Genomic DNA, 20,379 nt, shown 5'->3' with positions numbered 1-20,379 from the left:
CGAAGCCGATTTTGCTGATTATAATTAAGTTTTCCTTGTTTAATTTTCTTCACTTTTTGCTGGTATTACACTTTGTGTGCTATCTTAAATTTACTCTCACGTACAATGAAATCAATAATGTGAATTATGAATATTGTTTAAGTTGTTGATTATTGCTATTATTTATCTTCCTCAGAAATTGCTTTCCACCTATTTATCTCATACATAATTTTGGGTCCATGATATTCTAAGAATGCCATCTACAAATTTTCATTCAATACAATGTCTTTTTTTAATACTTAATGCTCCTTTTCATTTTTGTCCATTTTGTTTCTTATACAAATATTATTGATACTAATAAAGCAAATTAATTTCAATAGACGTCATCGTAGTTAGTAGCATTAATTATATAAGAGATATATTTTATTCAAATATATTCATTAATATACATACCGATCTATTACTACATAACCATAATTGATAAAAAAGCACTCAGTATTTTCATTATTCATATTTTGTAGACGTACATTTATTCATAATGATAATATTTATGCTACTTAAACATAAAATTTCATTCCAACCAAAATTTTCATACACGTACTCATTTTTTATACTATGCACTAATTTTATTAAACTTTATTATTTTCCAACTAATATCACTACTTTACACTCTTCCTATTACCATAAAACACATACCAAAAAAGAAAAAAACTCATAGACAAATCATGGGTAGGGCAAGACCAACTAGTCTATATATCTATAATGTGTTATTATATATATATACACGTGCACTAATATATATAATAGGAGAGGTGACTTTGGGTATAAACAATTTATGTTATTTAATGTTATATCAAAAATACCCTCAAAAGTTAGTTTTTAAACTGCTCAAGTTCCCTCATTTTTTTCTATTATGATTTTAAGTATAATTGACCATACTCCTTTTTTTTTCTCTACCATAATTATATATATATATATATATAATATAAAAAAGAGTAGTTCTATAGATTTATACTATATTGTATATAATGGGAGAGGTCACTTTTAGTGTAAAGAATTTATATCATTTAATGTTATACCAAAAATACCCTTTAAAATTAGTTTTCAAACTACTCAAAGTTTCCTCATTTTTTCTAGTATGATTTAACTCTTAAGTACAACTATCCTCCTTCCCCCTTTTTTCTCTACGATAGTTTTAAATATAATAACTTCTTAAATAAAAAAAGAGTACTTTTTATAGATTTCTGAAAATAAAAAGAAAACATATATGACATAATTCTACATATAAGTTGAAATAATTAATTATATATGCGCGTCAAATGCACTGGCATAGTGCAGGCCGCTACAAGCTTCACTACTTTTAGGTCGTCTGTCGTCTGCTGATGTGGCGCTAAGGGATTGGTTGACTTTGTTCGTCCTCAACCCTGTCACTTGAGCCCGTTTCTACTAGACATGACTTTCTTGTCCTCCAAACCACAGAGGTCTGCCGTCCGTCTGCTCCTCTCGCCGTTTCCCCGCCTCCGCTCCACCGACAAAGACAGCAGAAAAGTTGAAAGATTTAAACGCAGAGGCAAGGAAATTCCAAGATTCTATCTCCAGAGTGTCAGGTTCTTTGTTGCCCATTACCTTTTGTTTCCTTTGAATATATGTTTCCGTGATTTTTTCCCAAAAATTTCTCCTGCTTAACATCTAAAATTTCATACTGATTTTTCCTCCGTGCTTTCTCTCGAGACAGAGGCAGCTAAGGGAAGATCATCACCAAGGAATATTGTATGCAATGTTTCCTCCTCAGGTTTCATGAATTTTTTTCTCAGGTTTATTACTGTCTGTGTTTTTTCTTTTCTCTTTTTTACTCATTTTAAATGGTGCTTGTGTTGCTTTACACTGGGATTCCTTTACTTAATTATCTATTTTTTCTGGTTTTCTGGAGCCCTTAAAATTTCTTGGTTAATTTTCTGGTTGTTTTGGATTCATGGGTTGTTAAATCCTTGTCACAATTTCATCCGCTAAAAATTTCTAGATTGCCCTGTCGGATTTCTCAATTTTCTTTTCATAGCTCATCGGTGCTTCAATCATCACAACCATTTCTCTTTCATCATTATTTTCTGAAACCAAAATTTCTTTCTCCACCTCTCTTCTTCTCATTTTTTTCTTCTAGTTCATCTTTTAGTTGATGTTTAATAGTTTTACTAATCATTACTTCTGTTTCTCTTATGTTTTTGTTTTAGTTATCTGATTTTCCCTATTTGTTTGTCTCTGATTCTCTTATTTTCCCTTCCCTTTTTTGTTGATTGTGATTTCTTCGGGTAGTGCTTCTTTTCCAGTTTTTACCTTTCCTATTATGTAGATTAAAAGATAGCGAATCATACAATTTTATCATTTACTATGCTTGCTGGAATGGAGAGCTATGAATTTGTTTTCTGATAATCATTTTAGCAGTTATGATTTTCTAGCTGTTGCAGTGCATGTTTTCTTTCTTTTTTTTTTAACTACTTTCTTTACTTGTTGCTTTTTGAATATCTTGCAAGATTTTCAGTTGTCACTGCTCATACTCGGTTTGATAAGGATCCTTTTTGCAATCTTCGTAGGGAGCATTTTGAATCCGTAAATCCTTAAAGTGCTTGTTACCATGTAAGTAAAGTTCAGATCTTTGTGGTATAATTTTAACTTTTTGGCAGTTGTCCTAACATCTTGGTAGATTGAGTTAAAAATCTATTCCTTAGTTTTGATTCTTTTTCACATGCTTCTAATTTTTGCTGTTTGGAGAAAATTTATTCTCTATGGCTGTTCAAACTTTTGCAACTCTGATTTATGGTTGTGATTTCTTGCTTAATAAAATGTCCTTGTGGCTTTGTCAAAGCTTGTGCTCCGATGAATAGGTTTCTACTCTAAACATTTTGTTTCTGATCTTGTATCTTAGAAGATTTTGATAATATTATGGTCTCCACATTTGTATTTCTGTTGTTTTGTCATTTTTCTTTGATTACTTTTTCCCCCAACTCAGATGGGGATAGCTGATGTCATAGTTGTTCTCATGAGAAATGGAACTACTTTGAGAGAAAAAAATTTAAACAAAAATCAATAGTGTGGTTATTTTGGAAAGTCAGGTGATCCCTTTCTTCATGGTGTGCATGATGAAATGTTCATAACTTAATTAGACTAAAAATATCGGCAGAGGACCTTTAAACAAATATCTTGTAGCAGAAAGTCATTGGTTTAGAGAAAAGGGATGCTTGACATGACTCATGAGATGCTTGAAAGATTGGAGGCAACTTGAGGGCTAATGGTTTTCTTAAGTTCATGATGCGATTTCTTGCGGTTGTTTCTATGTTCTCATATTGTTTAACAGACAGGAAATTGCTAATATAAGGAGAAGTAGTGCAGAGGAAGTGACTGAGCGAGTATTAAGCCAACTATCATTACCTAGTGTGCAGGTAAAATAAATTGGTCCTACGTAAAGACACAGGAAAGACAATGAATGTACTAAACATTGTTTGAGAACTATGAAATCTGTTTTTGTTGTTTGCAAGTGGTCTGTTTAAAGCATGTGTATGTTTATCATGTAGGGATTCACTGTAATCCAGTTTTCAGCTAGGGTAGTACCTGATTATTAGGCCATAGTTATTTGTGTACCAAATAAGGCACTATACAAGTCTTTCAGCGACTGAGGGTGGTGACGTTAATAGACACTTCATAGCTTATACAATGGCAAGTTGAATGCCAATCTCTGCTATCTTTTCATCTTTCACCGCCACATTCCAACCGTTGTTGCTTTTGCCACACCGATATAACAAAAGAAAGTTTTGGGGGGGGGGGGTTGAGATTATTGTGAGTGCTGTTGATGTGGATTGTCCAAGTTCTTGGTAAGTTTTTTTTATGTTTGCCTAGCTTTTGTACAGCTTTTATCATAACGTTGATTGCTTGTAACTTTATGCTTCTAATATCTTTCATTTAATTACTTTAGTTAAAATTTGTGTGTTGATATGCTGTGTAAGTCTTGTACCATCCATCCCTTGTAGTCATTTTGATTTTTCTAATATTGGTTGGTGATGTTTACTTTATGTATGTCTTGATTTTTTTTATATGTGGTATCCTGTTCAGGCTATCATCATTTTGTCGTACATACAAGTAGATATTTCCTCATTTGTGAATTGTTTTTCCTTTCATGGAGTGTTTACTTTTATGCTTCAAGTTTCCATTATGTGTGGTGAAATTTTTTATTGTTAGTTGTCTTTTGCCAGCTTATTCAATTTCTTGATATTTAACTAATAGGATTACTTCCTTTCCATTTTCCAATTTCTTATGTCTGGATGAGGAAAAAATTTGGTTTACGGAAGAGCTCTTTTACTGCACTAAAGTGATATATTCTTTACTTGCTATGATCTCCAACCTTAGGTATCACCAAAACATAAGAAAGTTGACCAGGCTTTAGGTCAAGTATGGTAATAATGGCAGTAATGGCTTGTGAATTCTTGGATTTGATATTTTATCTTGGTTAAGATAAAGAAAAGGCAAAAACAGCAAAAAGCTGTTGCTTGGGAGTTTGAAGAGATTCTAGAGTTAAACTTTTGTTTGCCGGAAACAGCTTAAACAGAGCATTCTTCTGAATGGTGGTGGTTTTGGGAAGAGGCTTCAAATTGTAATGTTCATTTATAGACAGGAATGATTTCATGAGCCCTGTAGCTCTCTCAATTTGTATTACATGAGAATGAAATTGTAATACTTGGCAGGAAAAATAACTGAAAAAACATACATTGTAAAAGAAGACCAAAAGGCTTATTAACAATCTTTTAAATCTAAGTTTTTCATTATTTTATTCAATAACATTTAATTTCATACTAGAAATAATATTGTTACACGGGCACCGCATCCCCACGCCTTGTGTGGGACAGTGTCCTAGTTTCTTATAGACAAATATTTGTAGGAGCTTTCATGCGGAAAATAATTATACAGACTACATGTTTAATCTCATTGTTTCTTCTGTTTTCTCATTACCATCCCTCTGTTATTTTTTATCCAATTCAAAGTAAGTTTCAATTACACTTCTATGCTTCATTTTGTCATGAAAATCCCTTTTTTACTTCTCTTACTCAAAAGTACACTTGATCATATATCATCATAAAATCTTGTACCTATCCAAGAATTAAACTTGTTCCTTGTCATAATTATTTTGCGTGATGCTGGGAATTGCTGGTATAAAAGTTTAATAGTGTAAAAATGCTATTTTCTTCTTTTTCTTTACTCAGGGAATTCCTCCTGTCATATTTGCCTGTTTTACTGCTCTAATGGTTTCAATGCTTATTTGGTTTTGTCAATATTATTTTTTTGTTTAAATGATAAGAACTGATAATGACTGATTTTTCTCCTCTGATCCTATTAGTGTGCTGATAACAACTGATAAAGGAACTGCAGGGAGGCCTATGCAAGCAAAAGAGCTTAGGAAAAGAAAGATGTTATAAACTGTCAGACCCCGATTACCAAAGTAATGGAAACTTACAAAAGAAAACGTAGAAACTACCTTTTTAGTCAAAACAAGAGACAGTTAGAGACAAACTTTTGTCCTTGATCATGAAGTCATGCCTAATGTTTCTTCTATAGCTGTATAGTATTCTATAATTTCTTTTGCTAAAGTCATATTCTTAAATAACTTTTGCTAATAGAAGATTGCCATTGATTTTTGTTTTAATTTCTTTTTTTCTTAATTTGCATGTGCAAACTATTTTTGTATAGGCATTATATATCCTCAAAAACATTATCTGTTGTAATAAGTCACAAAAACTTCTCTAGCAACATTTTCAAGAAAATAAATATTTTTATCAGTTATCTAAATTGAGTCAATGTTATCATAATTTTGAGGCTAGCTTGTGATGAAATTATGAGGTGCATGGCCTGGTCAAATGTTTTGCTGTGTAGTGGGCTTATGCTTTGGACTAGCACTTCACATGGTTGGTGTAGGTTCAGCCTATAAAAGAAAGTGTCTTTTATGAATTTGACAGGAGGTTGGCTACAGGTAGTAAGAAACATGAGTTTGTTACTACTTAAAGAATCACCTGCTTATTTGGTGATCCAACAAATCGTAAATGATCTTAAAAGATGGAAAGTAAATTCTGCCTATAGTTAGAGATTTGGAGTTCTAAATACGAACCTTAAAGAGGTTGTAGTTACAAAAATATTTTTTCATGGCTTTGACAATTTTTTTATACTTCTTATATTGATTTATTGGTTCTTAGATTTTAACATTTCCAACCAGAGGCGTTGAAATATGCAAAACAATCATACTGTGAGATGTACTGTTTGAAACCTTTGTGGAGATAAAGCCAGTTTATGTTATCTTGTTCGCAATTCTTTTGTGTATTTTATACCTGTCTGGATGGAGTTTGTCTTTAGGATACAAAGGCAACCTATTCATGGAAAATTTTGTGAGATCCTGGCCTCATGGATTAATTGCCGTTTTCTTGTTTTCTCTCAGCTACCAATGCTATTTGAATGTGACCTATTGAATTTGTTACTATCTCTGTTAGATTTAGCACAGGTAATGCTCTGGTTAGGGGGGTTATGAGTTTCCAGACAATCTGTCCCAACTTACAAATGGCATCAAAATGTTATCATTAAATTGATGAAAATAAGTGTGTAGGATCATAATCTTCATCAAAATGTGAAACTGTATTGTAATTGTTATCTTTGATAGACATCTGTTTGGACAAAATGTGTCATTGATCCAAAATAAAAGAAAAATTGTATTTTCTTGGGCTCTCTAATTCTTTTCAGCTAACATGTGCATTCATACAATTCAATTGCTATGGCTTCAATTATTGAAGTATTAATGTACATAATTTGAATGATTTGGTTCTTGCAACTGCTAATTTGTTATATTACAAATGTACACACACTATTGAAACATAAAAAACTGATTATATACATTGGGCAGGGCATATCTAGATATTTCACCGTGGATTGCATGGTGTTCTTCTCCTAGTATTTTACAAAGTAGTAGCAGAAGAACTCTGAAGAAGCCCTAATCACTAGTAGTGGTAACTAATAAGGCAGGTAGCAGAAGAATTGCAAGAAAAAGCAAAATGCTTATGGATATTAATTATTATTGACATGGATCTGCGAGAGCAGTAGCTGCTGGACTTCTTTCCGTGGTGTGCTGCATCTTCTACATTAACATCAGGTGCACGATCCCTCTCTCTTTCTCTTTGTTTCACTTCTTGTTGTGCAAAAATATTAAAGCATCCGTTTATTTAATCAAATTTAATTGGAATTTGAAATGTGCTTTCTCCGTAGCCCTCCCTCTCATTCACCCCCCCAAAAGTTGCAATGCAATAACTCCCTTCCCTTTCAACTTAGCTGTTCAGTCTCTACTAGTAGTACATACAACAGCTTTGAGTGGCCACTACTACTTTTTCTTGCTTTCTCGCTCGCTAGTCGCTTCCCCATTTTCACTTCACCCTCTTTCTTTCTTTTCTTTGGATCCACATTCCCAGATGCTTCTGTCTTCTAGGCTCACTTAATTGAATTTTTTTATGCTTTGAACACCCCCCCCCAACAAAAACCTACTAGCCCCATGGCCTCCTCCACCAGCATAACACTTACTCGCCTGTCCTCACCTCTGCGATGATCTTCTCATTGCTTGAGGAAGCTTTCAGTTGCCCTTCACATTTGCGTTGTGAACTTTACTCGTCCTTGTTAATTAATTGTCAATAATTTTTGGATTTTCTTGGGGGATTATGATTGTCTTTGCGTTAAATCTTTAGTACAGCAGATGTATGGGTTTTTTGATTTTGTCCTGAGTTGAACAGGTTGACTCAGACGATTTTGCCGGACTTTTTACTGACCCGAGGCAACTTTGCCTAGCCAAGTTCCTGTGACCAGTCATTTGACTCGACTCCTACTCAGACGAGTCTTTGAACCATGTCATTTAGGAAGAGACCTCGTGATGGAGATGAGATGGATTGGTGCCACAAAGATCGGATGAGAAGGAGACAACAACACTATGGGAGCAGCCGGAAAGACACAGATTGGAGGGAAGCCAGGGGCTATTGGGAGAGAGATAAGGAAAGGAATGAGATGGTCTTCCACTTGGGTTCTTGGGAAGCTGATCAAAACAGAGCTGGCATGACAGCGCCACAGAGAAGTTGCAGTGGCAGCGAAGGGACAGAGAAGGAAGCTGAAGAGCCAAATGGAATTAACAAACTCCCTGAAGAGCAGGCGCGGCAATACCAATTGGATGTTCTTGAACAGGCAAAGACTAAGAACACAATTGCTTTCCTGGAAACTGGGGCAGGAAAAACACTCATTGCTGTCCTCCTTATTAGGAGTATTTCTAGTGACTTGCAGAGCAAGAACAAGAAAATGCTGGCTGTATTTCTAGTTCCTAAAGTTCCACTTGTTTATCAGGTAGTTTTCTTGGTAGAAAAATATTTACTGGCTTATTTGCCTTATATGTTCTTTCAATGATTTCTTTATTTTCATCCCCAATCCAGCAAGCAGAAGTAATTCGTGAGAGAACGGGTTATCAAGTTGGTCACTATTGTGGTGAAATGGGCCAAGACTTCTGGGATGCACGAAGGTGGCAGCGAGAGTTTGAAACCAAACAGGTGTTGGAATCGTTGCTTTGTGTATTATCTATTAATTGTGCACATCCTTATGATCTTTTATGGTTCCATCATGCAAACATGATGTTATAAGATTTTGCTGTCCTGTTCAGTTAAAGTCCACAGTATAGTCTGGTTGATTTTACAATACTTGCAAATATAGCATGTGATACATTGAGTTATAAATACATGTAATTTGTGTCTGCCTTATTTAAGGTTCACTCGGATGCATGAATTTATGTCTTGCAATCAAATATAGAGGATATTAGCCCCCTAAATAACCACCCTTCCCTCTGCCTCCCCAATTACCTTGCTTCTAATTGCATTTAGTCCAATTCAGATCAGTCTATTAAGCCTAGGTTGAGCCAAGAATATGTACACAGAATGGACCATATCTCTCCAAGTATAGTCCTGAGTGATGAGAAAAGGGAAAAATGATTATGTGAAGCTGCCATGTGGTGCAATGCATTTAAATCACCTACTCATGCAATTTATATCCTAAAGAGAGGATCTCCTAAAAGGATATAATTTGCAGTCCAAGGAAGGGTATCCTTGGATGCTGCATGAGTACTGTAGAAATGTTAACATCATGATTTGGTGCTTCAGATTGTTGTGTTCTTGGGGATTTCATTTAGCTCTCAATCCCTTACAGCTTGTTACTATATCAGATTGAAGTAGCGTGAGAAGACGCTGGTGTGCAAATTAAAACAGTCATAGTATTTTCCAGAACAAGGATGTAGTATTAAAACAGTCATAGTATTTTCCTTTTGGAATTTTAGATGGAAAGATTTCTCTACTAACGCAGCCAACTCCACTTGTTAGAACAGCTTCCGTTGAGTCTCTGCACCTATCCTTTTTGCTCATCTTGATGTCTCTTACATTATACACCTTCCATCCTGATTTGATTGACACTATGGGATAATGTGTTCCTTATGCACAGTAAAAATGATTGTCCAAGTTTTGTGTTAACCAAACAGTGTGAGCATGGTGGAATGACTTTGTGAGCATATATGCTTTTGTTTTGGCTACTCCATTCACCATGACAAGTCAAGAGCGTGTGTGCATGCAATCTTATCTGCCTAAGGTTGTGTGGTGCGCACTTCTAAAGTAAATTAATGCTACTTGGCACTGATAACTTCCGTGTCCCACATCTGATTGTGCATTCTTTTAGTCTTCATATAAGTCCCAAAAGTGCTTAGTTTGACTCATTTAAGTTAATAATTGACATTGCAGGTTTTAGTCATGACGGCTCAAATTCTCTTGAATATATTGAGACACAGCATAATAAAAATGGAAGCTATTGATCTACTTATTCTGGATGAATGTCATCATGCTGTCAAGAAACATCCATATTCTTTAGTGATGTCTGAGTTCTATCATACAACGTCAAAGGAGCAGAGGCCATCTGTTTTTGGAATGACAGCTTCTCCTGTTAACTTGAAGGGTAGGCATTGGTTTATCTATCTTAGCATTTCACTTCTGTTGCTTGCTTGCAGAGAAGCTACTTAATCCAAATTTTGTTTGCAGTGCAGTAATATCTTGTCATTTGTCTTTGTTCTTCCTCCCTATCTCTCTCTCTCTCTTTTTAATACTCTTGGCTGCACTGGGAGTTTTGCCACTACTATTATTCACGAAACTGTTGCCATTGTCATGCAGGTGTTTCAAGCCAAATAGACTGCGCAATTAAGATTCGTAATCTAGAATGTAAGTTAGATTCAGTAGTTTGTACAGTAAAGGATCGTAAAGAGCTCGAGAGACACGTGCCAATGCCCTCAGAAGTTGTAGTTGAATATGACAAAGCTACTAGTTTGTGGTCCCTCCATGAACAGATAAAGCAAATGGAAGTGGCAGTTGAAGAAGCTGCTCAATCAAGCTCTAGGAGGAGTAAATGGCAATTTATGGGAGCAAGAGATGCTGGTGCAAAGGAAGAGCTGCGCCAAGTATATGGTGTATCTGAAAGAACTGAAAGTGATGGAGCTGCTAACTTAATTCAAAAGCTGAGGGCCGTCAACTATGCACTTGGAGAACTAGGACAGTGGTGTGCTTATAAGGTGAAGTATCTTGTTGGGGATTAGTTTTCTATGCCAATTTTGTGTAACTACTTACAAGTTTCCTTTGCCCTATATTGTTGAAGGTTGCACAATCATTTTTAGCTGGTTTACAAAATGATGAAAGAGCAAATTACCAACTAGATGTCAAATTTCAAGAATCGTATCTAAGTAAAGTTGTTTCCCTCTTGCAATGCCAATTATCTGAGGGAGCTGTAAGTGAAAGTAACTCAAGAATTGGAGATTTGGTTGGTTTTGAAACTTCAGAGAGCAGTTTGTCTGAAGAGATAGAGGAGGGAGAACTTCCTGACAGTCACGGTGAGTGCTCACTAGTCTTGTTTGCTGGAGGGGTAATGCATTTTATTTGCTACTATATGTTAACTGGTTGATCTTGGCTTGTTGGAGTTCAACTTTTATTGTTATAAGCCCAACTACAGGAAGGGAATTGATCCATTAATTGTTACCTTTGTCCTTTCTCCAGTTATCATTCTAATAAAAGTTAGAAAGTGATTCATAATTCATATGCCAAAGATATGTCAGTTAAGAGATGTACATAACCTCTGATTTTAAGGGTATATGGAGGGCTTATCCAGCTGGTCCCTACCTGCTATATGCATGCAGGTGTCATATCAGTTGAAAATTATCTTAAATTATTCACACTCTAGACAGCGGCCAATTCTCTTTTGCTTTATGTACTCTCTTAGTTGTATGCTTCCTAATGATAGTTGTCAATGTTCATAACGTCTCTTAGTAATTATGTGCATAACCTCTCTTAGTTGTATCCTGTGATTTATGTACTCTCTTAGTTGTATACACTCTATACAGTTGCCATTAGAATTAGAAAGAGTGCTAATGATGCAGTTGCCTCAGTTGTATTTTAATTGTTTAATTCCTTTAAAAATTGTGTATGTGGGTTTTTGTCATAGTTGTCAATGTTCTTTTTTGCTTGTATGCTTGTCTGATTCAGTTGTCTCTGGCGGAGAACATGTTGATGTGATAATTGGAGCCGCTGTTGCTGATGGGAAAGTGACACCAAAAGTGCAGTCGTTGATTAAAATACTTCTGAAATATCAGCATACAGATGATTTTCGTGCAATCGTTTTTGTGGAACGTGTTGTGGCTGCCTTAGTTCTTCCAAAGGTCAACTAAACATAAGCTATACATATTCTCCATTTTGAATTTTAACTAGTTAATTATTTATTGTGACAACAATATTTGGTCAAGCATGCAGGTTTTTGCAGAGCTTCCTTCCCTGAGTTTTATCAAGTCAGCAAGTTTGATTGGGCATAACAATAGTCAAGAGATGCGGACAAGTCAATTGCAGGATGCAATAGCAAAATTCCGAGATGGCCGTGTATGCTAAATGCTTATACATGATTCATCTTAAATACCAGATTTGCTCTTATTCACTATCTTACGCTTGCACTGATCTGTAGGTTACCTTGTTAGTTGCCACTAGTGTTGCTGAGGAAGGACTTGATATTAGGCAGTGCAATGTTGTCATCCGCTTTGACCTGGCAAAAACTGTTCTAGCATACATTCAGTCCAGGGGCCGAGCTAGAAAGCCTGGATCAGATTACATTTTGATGGTTGAGAGGTAGTTATGCATCTTGTGGATTCTTATGATTCCTTTCCCATTATTTTCCATAATTGAGATGACAAATGAACTTAGATTTTAAAATTTATTATGTTTTATCCTTTGTTTAGAGGAAATTTATCACATGAAGCATTTCTAAGAAATGCTAGAAATAGTGAAGAAACCTTGCGAAAAGAAGCAATTGAGAGGACGGATATTAGTCATCTTAATGGTACATCTAAGCTGGGGGAGGTGACAGAAAATACAGTCTATCAAGTGGAGTCTACGGGTGCTGTGGTCAGTTTAAATTCTGCTGTTGGACTCATCCACTTTTACTGTTCGCAGCTGCCGAGTGACAGGTTCAGTTTCTTTTTCAATGTGATTATTGTCCTTATCATGCACTTATTCTCCACAGCAAGTAGGTTCTTAGCTTTTTGTTCCTTTTTCACTTTCTTTGTTTTAGGTACTCAATACTTCGCCCTGAGTTTATTATGCAGCGCCATGAGAAGCCAGGAGGACCTACTGGATATTCATGCAGGCTTCAGCTTCCCTGTAATGCACCATTTGAGGAACTTGAGGGTCCTGTCTGCGGCTCAATGCGTGTTGCACAACAGGCATGATATGCATGTATTAAATAATCAGATCCATGTTGCTACCCCTCACTTATTCAACTATATTTATTAAACAGAATCTGTAATCTTCAGGCTGTCTGTTTAGCTGCTTGCAAGAAGCTCCATGAGATGGGAGCATTTACTGACATGCTCTTGCCTGACAAGGGAAGTGGGGCAGATCTTGAGAAAGTTGAAAAAAATGATGAAGGGGATCCGCTTCCTGGAACTGCTAGGCATAGGGAGTTCTACCCTGAAGGCGTTGCTAAAGTTCTTCAGGTTAGTTTGTGAATGCAAACCTGGTTTAGCTTGCTCCAGTTTGTAATTGAAGATGATATAAACCAGTATAAGATATATGAATTTTAGGGTAAATTATGAAAATCCCATCTGCTGTTTAAGTGGGTTATCCTATATTTGTCATAGGTAACCCTGTATCTCTCATGGTTATAAGGCTGCCTTTTAGCTCTCTGTGTTTTAAACCAGAAGGTAAATTGATTGATAAAGTGTAAAAGTGACAATCTATATCATATTATGCTTTTCAAAAGAACTTTACCGGTTCCTTGGGGCAGCACTAGGAGAAGTGAAGAAAATATATGTTAGTTTTTGCACTTAGCAATTATGGAAAATGCGTTGTATTAGAAGCTCACACCTACCTATCATGTGACCTTCCGGTGATTTAATTTCTCTTAGGTCCTTTTTTTTCTCTCTAAATTTAATGAATCAGCTAATTATCATGTTTCAGCACAAATTTTGAAGTGATCAGTTAAACAAATCCATCTTGTTTTTTATGTTTTGAAGTGGCTGAATAAAGAGCTCAACTGTTCAATGGTACATGTTAGCTTTTAGGCTTGGCTTCGTGTAGAGCACATTTGATGTTACGTTTTTTCACGAAGCAGATCAATTGTCTTTTGCCTCCACAGTAAAAGTAGAAACCTTTAAGAGCAGATTTTTGTCCGCATGGAGTTGTTTGCAGTAAGCTTATCATGTCTTCTGGTGGCCAAAGAAAATTGTTTTAATGAGTTTCTGACCAGTCATTGATCAAGTCAGAGACAAAATGCAAGAAATAATGCTGGTCATTTTTGTACCACAATCCTACTGCTTTGTCTTCTGTATACTTAAAATGTGGGCTCACACTCTTTCGTTTTGCCTTTTAGGAGATTTTACTGTTCCTTTTTCAATTTACATATTTTTTTTTAATACTTGTGAGGATTTACTACATTTGATGTTGTAAAGCCCGTGTAATTGGATTGTCTTGACTACATTTTGGTACATGTTTTGCAGATCAACAGCACTATTACTGAATTTATATGTTGTTAGATTTTGTTTTCCACTTTCCATTGGTTTTAGTTTCTATGCAAGGTGTCCTAGTGTTGCTGAGATGTAAAATTTTGTTTTCCACTTTCCATTGGTTTTAGTTTCTATGCAAGGAGTGTCCTAGTGTTGCTGAGATGTAAAATTCTCTTATTTTAAACTTCTGTTGTTCCTGTAGGGAGATTGGATCTTAACTGGGAGAGATAGTTGTGACTACTCCAAATTCTTTCACCTGTATATGTATGAGGTCAAATGTGTTAATTTTGGTTCCTCAAAGGATCCATTCTTAACTCAAGTTTCAGAGTTTGCGGTGTTGTTTGGCAATGAGCTGGATGCAGAGGTATGTTTTTCATTATTGCGTTAAATGTAAAAGTTCAATGTTTTTTGTTGCTAAGTGTCTCTTATTATCAGGTGTTATCGATGTCAATGGATCTATTTATTGCTCGAACTGTAATCACAAAAGCTTCACTTATCTATCGAGGCCCACTAGAAATTACTGAAATTCAGGTTGATCACATATTACTTTTTCATTGATACGAAGATATAGCACTCTGCATCTTGCTTATCTGCTTGAACCGTAATCTGGTGTCTGTTTGTACAGTTAGCTTTGCTCAAGAGCTTCCATGTAAGACTAATGAGCATAGTACTGGATGTGGATGTTGAACCATCCACTACTCCATGGGATCCTGCGAAGGCTTATTTATTTGTTCCAACGACCTGCAACAAAACTACTGATCCGATAAAAGATATTGACTGGGATCTGATTGAGAGAATAACAAACACAGATGCATGGCGCAATCCCATCCAGAGAGCTCGACCAGATGTTTGTCTTGGGACAAACGAGCGAGCACTAGGTGGAGACCGTAGAGAATACGGGTTTGGGAAATTGCGGCATGGAATTACCTATGGCCTTAAATCCCATCCTACTTATGGTATCCGGGGAGCTATTGCACAGTTTGATGTTGTGGAAGCTTCTGGTTTGCTTCCTAATCGAAATACCCTTGAAGTTTCTGTTCAAGGGGTTTTAAACAAGGACAAATTGATGATGGCTGATTCTTGTGTTAGTGCGGAAGATTTAGTTGGGAAGATTATTACTGCAGCTCATTCAGGAAAGAGGTTTTTTGTTGATTCTGTGCGCTATGACATGACTGCAGAAAACCCATTTCCGAGGAAAGAAGGCTACCTTGGTCCTTTGGAGTACAGCTCTTATGCTGATTACTACAAGCAAAAGTATGCATCTAAAATCAACTTAAAATTGCTTGGCATACCATTTTTTCTGCTTATGAAATGCTTATGATAATTGTTATGGATCCTCATAAACTAAAATTTGTTCTCTAGTTGACTTTTAAAGCAATTTTTGGACAATAGGTTGCAACATTGTTTTCAAAGAGTTGTTTTTTAGCAGGACACGACTCCAATGCGTCTAAACCTTCCTGATCACTGAATAGGAAGTTTCATGGATTGGGTTGTCACTGTTATTTATATGAATATTTTCAGAGTATAACTGCTTAAAATTTTGTCATCCATCTAATTATGCCCAATGGAAGCTAAAACGATGGTTGATGGAGCATTCTTGTCTTTACTTGAGGTTTTAAGAATGGGATAACAAGTATGGGAAAGGTTAATTATCTAACTAATGCACTTCTTTTTCAGTTTGGCCTTCTAAGAAAAGATAATAAATCAGGAGAAAGGTAGTTATTTCAGTATAGTTGTGTGGATGACTTGAAGGGTGAGATCTCTTCTCGAAAAGAATCAACGAGGAAATCACTGTCTTTAAATTCTTTGGTGTACCTGCTAAGTATTTCTTAATGCAAGGACTGGATGGTTTTAATGCACCATTATTGTACGTGAAAAAGACAAAGCTTATTGCGGTCGGAAAGGAAGCATAAACTATTTTCAAGTGTGAAACACTCTGGTTCTTCTGGGCCATCAACCATAGTTTCGATGTTTTGCACTCTTGAACTAGTTTGAGACCTAGACTGGGAAAGCTTTTAATTCTTCACCTACAATATGGTGCATTTGGCTGTTCGGTCCATAATTACCTGCAGGTATGGAGTTCATTTGATCTTCAAACAACAACCTCTAATAAGAGGCCGTGGTGTTTCATATTGCAAGAATCTTCTCTCCCCTCGGTTTGAACATGCAGAAGGTGTTCACATATCATTTTCACTGTGTCATGTTGACGTGTTATTTTCTCATCATTGCTCTGAACAACTAATTGTGAAATTTTGCCTGTTATAGCTCATGACAATGAATCTGATGAGAACCTGGATAAGACATACTATGTTTTTCTCCCTCCTGAGCTGTGTTTTGTACATCCTCTTCCTGGATCGCTAGTACGGGGTGCTCAAAGATTGCCATCAATTATGAGAAGGGTCGAAAGTATGCTGCTTGCAGTGCAGCTTAAGCATATAATTGGTCATCCAGTCCCTGCTTCAAAGGTGTGATGACACCCTACTAGATACTTTTTAACAGTTACACTAAGTTAGATGACATATGAACCTTTATATGTGCAGATACTGGAAGCTTTGACTGCTGCTTCTTGCCAGGAGACTTTCTGCTATGAACGAGCAGAACTATTGGGTGATGCTTATTTGAAATGGGTTGTTAGTCGATTTCTTTTTCTCCAGTATCCCCAGAAACATGAAGGCCAACTCACTCGAATGAGGCAGCAAATGGTCAGCAACATGGTGCTGTATCAGTATGCATTAAATAAGGGGCTTCAATCATACATTCAAGCAGATCGGTTTGCTCCATCTAGATGGGCTGCTCCAGGGGTGCTGCCTGTCTTTGATGAAGAAATGAAGGAAACAGAAGCATCACTTTTTGATCCACAAGTTTTACATGATGACACGAGGGCAGGGAAGGATCTGGATGATGGTTTATATGAAGATGATGAACTTGAAGACGGTGAGCTGGAAAGCGATTCAAGTTCATATCGCGTCCTCTCTAGCAAAACACTGGCTGATGTTGTTGAGGCACTAATTGGTGTGTATTATGTTGAAGGTGGGAAAATTGCAGCAAACCACGTGATGAAATGGATTGGCATAGAGGTAGATTTTGATTTAAAGGAGAGTGATTATCTTATTAGGCCCAATAGTGTTCCAGAGAATGTTTTGAGGAGCATTGACTTTGATGTGTTGGAAACTACTTTGAACATCAAATTCATTGATAGGAGCTTATTGGTAGAGGCTATTACTCATGCTTCACGCCCTTCCTCTGGGGTGTCTTGTTACCAACGACTGGAGTTTGTAGGTGATGCTGTGTTGGATCATCTCATTACAAGACACTTATTCTTTACATATACAGATCTGCCTCCAGGACGCTTAACTGATTTGCGAGCCGCTGCTGTGAACAATGAAAATTTTGCACGTGTTGCTGTTAAACATAATCTTCATACACACCTTCGACATGGATCGAGTGCCCTTGAAAAACAGGTTTATACTGCTCTACTTTTAACTGCTTGTAATCGACCATTTATATGCATGGTGTTGTGCATCAAATGTGACTTATCCCAAGTAATGAAGCTTTTTACCAATTTTCATTCATGTTTAGATACGAGATTTTGTGAAAGAGGTCCAGAATGAGTTGTCGAAGCCAGGGTTTAACTCCTTTGGTTTAGGGGACTGCAAAGCTCCAAAAGTATTGGGCGATATTGTTGAATCAATTGCTGGTGCTGTCTTCCTTGACAGTGGGCGTGATACTGCAGCTGTATGGAGGGTTAGTCGAACTCAAGAATCTGAGAAAAGTTCCTATTTGTGTCTATATTGCTGAATTTTATTCTCTTGCTTATCTTTTGTCATTAATCAGATATTTTGGTATGAGATCTTGATTTGTAATGAAACTCGTATTGTCAGGTATTCCAACCCCTACTGGAACCAATGGTCACTCCAGAAACCCTTCCAATGCATCCGGTAAGAGAACTGCAAGAAAGATGCCAGCAACAGGCTGAGGGCCTCGAATATAAAGCTACTAGGAGTGGCAATTTGGCAACAGTGGAAGTCTATGTTGATGGTGTTCAGGTTGGATTAGCTCAAAATCCACAAAAGAAAATGGCACAAAAATTGGCTGCTCGAAATGCCCTTGTTGCACTGAAGGAAAAGGAGAAAGCTGAAGCTAAGGAGAATGATACTGATGACGGCAAAAGGAGGAGGAATGGGAGCCAAACGTTTACAAGGCAGACACTAAACGATATCTGTTTGCGGAGAAATTGGCCAATGCCATCATATCGGTAAGAAATTAACTTGTGAACCCAGCTTCTTTGTAATATGCAATTCTTGTATTCAGTATATTCTATTCCTAGCAAACTGGTATAGAATTTTGCTGATTTTATCATGTTAACCATATAATTTGGCATTTTAGGCGCGTCCATGAAGGTGGCCCTGCACATGCAAAAAGGTTCACTTATGCAGTTTGTGTTAAAACTTCTGATAGGGGATGGACGGATGAATGTATTGGAGATCCCATGCCAAGTGTCAAAAAAGCGAAGGATTCTGCTGCAGTTCTTCTCTTAGAATTGCTTAACAAGTGGTATGCGTGAAAGCTCCTGAGGGCTAACGTTTAAGCCACGGGAAAAGGATTTGCTAGAGTTGACTCTGAAAATCTGAGATGCACCACACCCCTTGGTAGCAATAGTGGGAAATAAAATCCTTCTGTACTTGAGGTTCTTAAAAACAGAAGCTTAAATGTAGTGTTAAATATGTGAGATCCCGAAAATTATTTTCATCTTTTATTTTAATTGCCTTGTCTTAAATTCTTGGTTGATTTAATGGTTGATTCATGATTTTTATTTCTATTGCCTCATTCAATTTATTGCACGTTGAGTTTCATAGTGCGTTATGTAAGTGTGATCAACTAGTGAGTTGTGTGTAATAAATTTAGTGAAAAAGAGGAAGTTTTGTGCTAAAGGAATTATGTATCAAGAGGTGATAAGAGATAATTGGAGGAGAACTAGATAATTTGGTAAATTAGAGACAATTAGATAGGTATTACTTCTCGTTTTGCCACTTGTCAATCATCTATCCAACCTTGACCAAGACAAAAGCTTTCCCAAATGGCATGACACTTATTCAATATGGCATAACAAATTGGGCAAAAAATTTGGGCGGCCATTAAACTTTTCTCAGGATCATATTTTGGCCATCGAACTATTTTTTGTCAATAATTGACCACTAAACTATTTAATCAGTAAATCCGTGCCCATTTCATCGGTAATGGCTCTTAATTTCTGAAATTAGCATTCCACGTGGCAAACCACAGGGGCAATTTTGTCCGTCAATCCACTGACCGTTTACTTACATTAATGGCATCAACTGAAAAGAAAAAAAGCGGTGGAAGCCAACTGAAGTGCCTGGTCTTGGGAGGAAAAAATAAGGACTCAATTTCCAGCCCTAAATTCTGTGTCAGAAATCGTCCGATCGTCGGACGATATTGATGAAGCCGTCAAGGGCAAAACAACGAGTGGTCCAAACTTTTCAATGCATAGATATGGGTGAATTGACTTGCCGGCACGGTCAAAGTAAAAATCCACTCTAGAGACGCGCAGAAGATTTTAGCCCTTGACTTGCGCCGTCCTTCTCTTCCTCTTTTTTCCTTCCATCTAAAGTTCTAAACCCTAACCCTAATTCCCTCTTCCTTTTTGGTTTACCTCAACCGATTCAAGCGGGCTGATTCGGTGATGGAAAGGTTCCTCAAATTTTCCGTCTGAAAATTGTAGGAGTGGTGGGCTATCGGGTGTTCCATTGCTTAGGGTGCAAAGATCAGATAGTACTAACGCAAAGAAGATTGAAATGCAGTACTAATAAATAGAGTAAAGACGCAAGAGTTGTCAAAGGAAAAGGAAAAAGAAGCAAGAATAGAGACCAAATGTGGTGGGGACATGGCTACCATTGTGCTCGATATCCATATCACAGTGAGGAGGAAAATGGGCCCCCAGGTGAGTTGCCGGATGAATTGGAGAATACTCACAGTTCCATTCCATTTATGCTCACAGAATCACGAATCAAACTCGTCCCAACAAACCCCATAAAGAGAACCACCCAAAAAAAGAGAAAAAAGAAAAGAAAAGAGGGACGATAACAATTCGCACAACAATCAACGTTTCTAATGAGCCACCTCCAAAAAATTATCCTCCACAAGACCAGACACTTCAGTTGGCTTCCATCGCTTTTTTTCTTTTCAGTTGATGCCATTAATGTAAGTAAACGGTCAGTGGATTGATGGACAAAATTGCCCCTGTGATTTGCCACGTAGAATGCTAA

At 36.8% G+C, this 20,379-nt stretch overlaps 1 protein-coding gene across 4 annotated transcripts; it reads left to right on the top strand.

Moving 5' to 3' along the window:
* The first annotated feature begins 1,318 nt into the window (after positions 1–1,318).
* LOC113697172 (endoribonuclease Dicer homolog 1-like) lies at positions 1,319–18,908 on the top strand. Of its 4 annotated transcripts, none has more exons than XM_027216662.2 (24): positions 1,319–1,586; positions 1,715–1,793; positions 2,568–2,610; positions 6,908–7,153; positions 7,782–8,379; positions 8,466–8,579; positions 9,810–10,020; positions 10,233–10,627; positions 10,711–10,942; positions 11,592–11,764; positions 11,856–11,978; positions 12,061–12,221; positions 12,332–12,559; positions 12,664–12,814; positions 12,905–13,087; positions 14,298–14,459; positions 14,531–14,626; positions 14,721–15,349; positions 16,168–16,268; positions 16,361–16,560; positions 16,636–17,556; positions 17,675–17,839; positions 17,977–18,350; positions 18,554–18,908. In XM_027216662.2, the coding sequence occupies exons 5-24, from the start codon at positions 7,894–7,896 to the stop codon at positions 18,657–18,659; spliced, it is 5,211 nt and encodes a 1,736-aa protein (XP_027072463.2). In that variant the 5' UTR covers positions 1,319–1,586; positions 1,715–1,793; positions 2,568–2,610; positions 6,908–7,153; positions 7,782–7,893; the 3' UTR covers positions 18,660–18,908. The 4 variants fall into 4 exon arrangements, with proteins under 4 accessions (XP_027072463.2, XP_027072462.2, XP_071911822.1 ...); XM_027216661.2 differs by having other exon boundaries at positions 1,320–1,586; positions 1,715–1,749; positions 18,482–18,908; XM_072055721.1 differs by having other exon boundaries at positions 1,320–1,586; positions 6,919–7,153; positions 18,482–18,908.
* The last annotated feature ends 1,471 nt before the right edge of the window (positions 18,909–20,379 follow it).

This window comes from Coffea arabica, chromosome 6e (assembly GCF_036785885.1).
Source record: "Coffea arabica cultivar ET-39 chromosome 6e, Coffea Arabica ET-39 HiFi, whole genome shotgun sequence".
NCBI classification, from domain to species: Eukaryota; Viridiplantae; Streptophyta; class Magnoliopsida; order Gentianales; family Rubiaceae; genus Coffea; species Coffea arabica.
This window is presented reverse-complemented; position numbering and strand designations above follow the sequence as displayed.

What these genes read in the sequence shown, in the direction of transcription:
- LOC113697172 (XM_027216661.2), top strand. Translation starts at nt 7,894, where the DNA reads ATGTCATTTAGGAAGAGACCTCGTGATGGAGATGAGATGGATTGGTGC. An exon ending in CAATGCGTGTTGCACAACAG is followed by an intron (nt 12,815 to 12,904) that starts GCATGATATGCA and finishes TGTAATCTTCAG; the next exon opens with GCTGTCTGTTTAGCTGCTTG. An exon ending in TAGAAATTACTGAAATTCAG is followed by an intron (nt 14,627 to 14,720) that starts GTTGATCACATA and finishes CTGTTTGTACAG; the next exon opens with TTAGCTTTGCTCAAGAGCTT.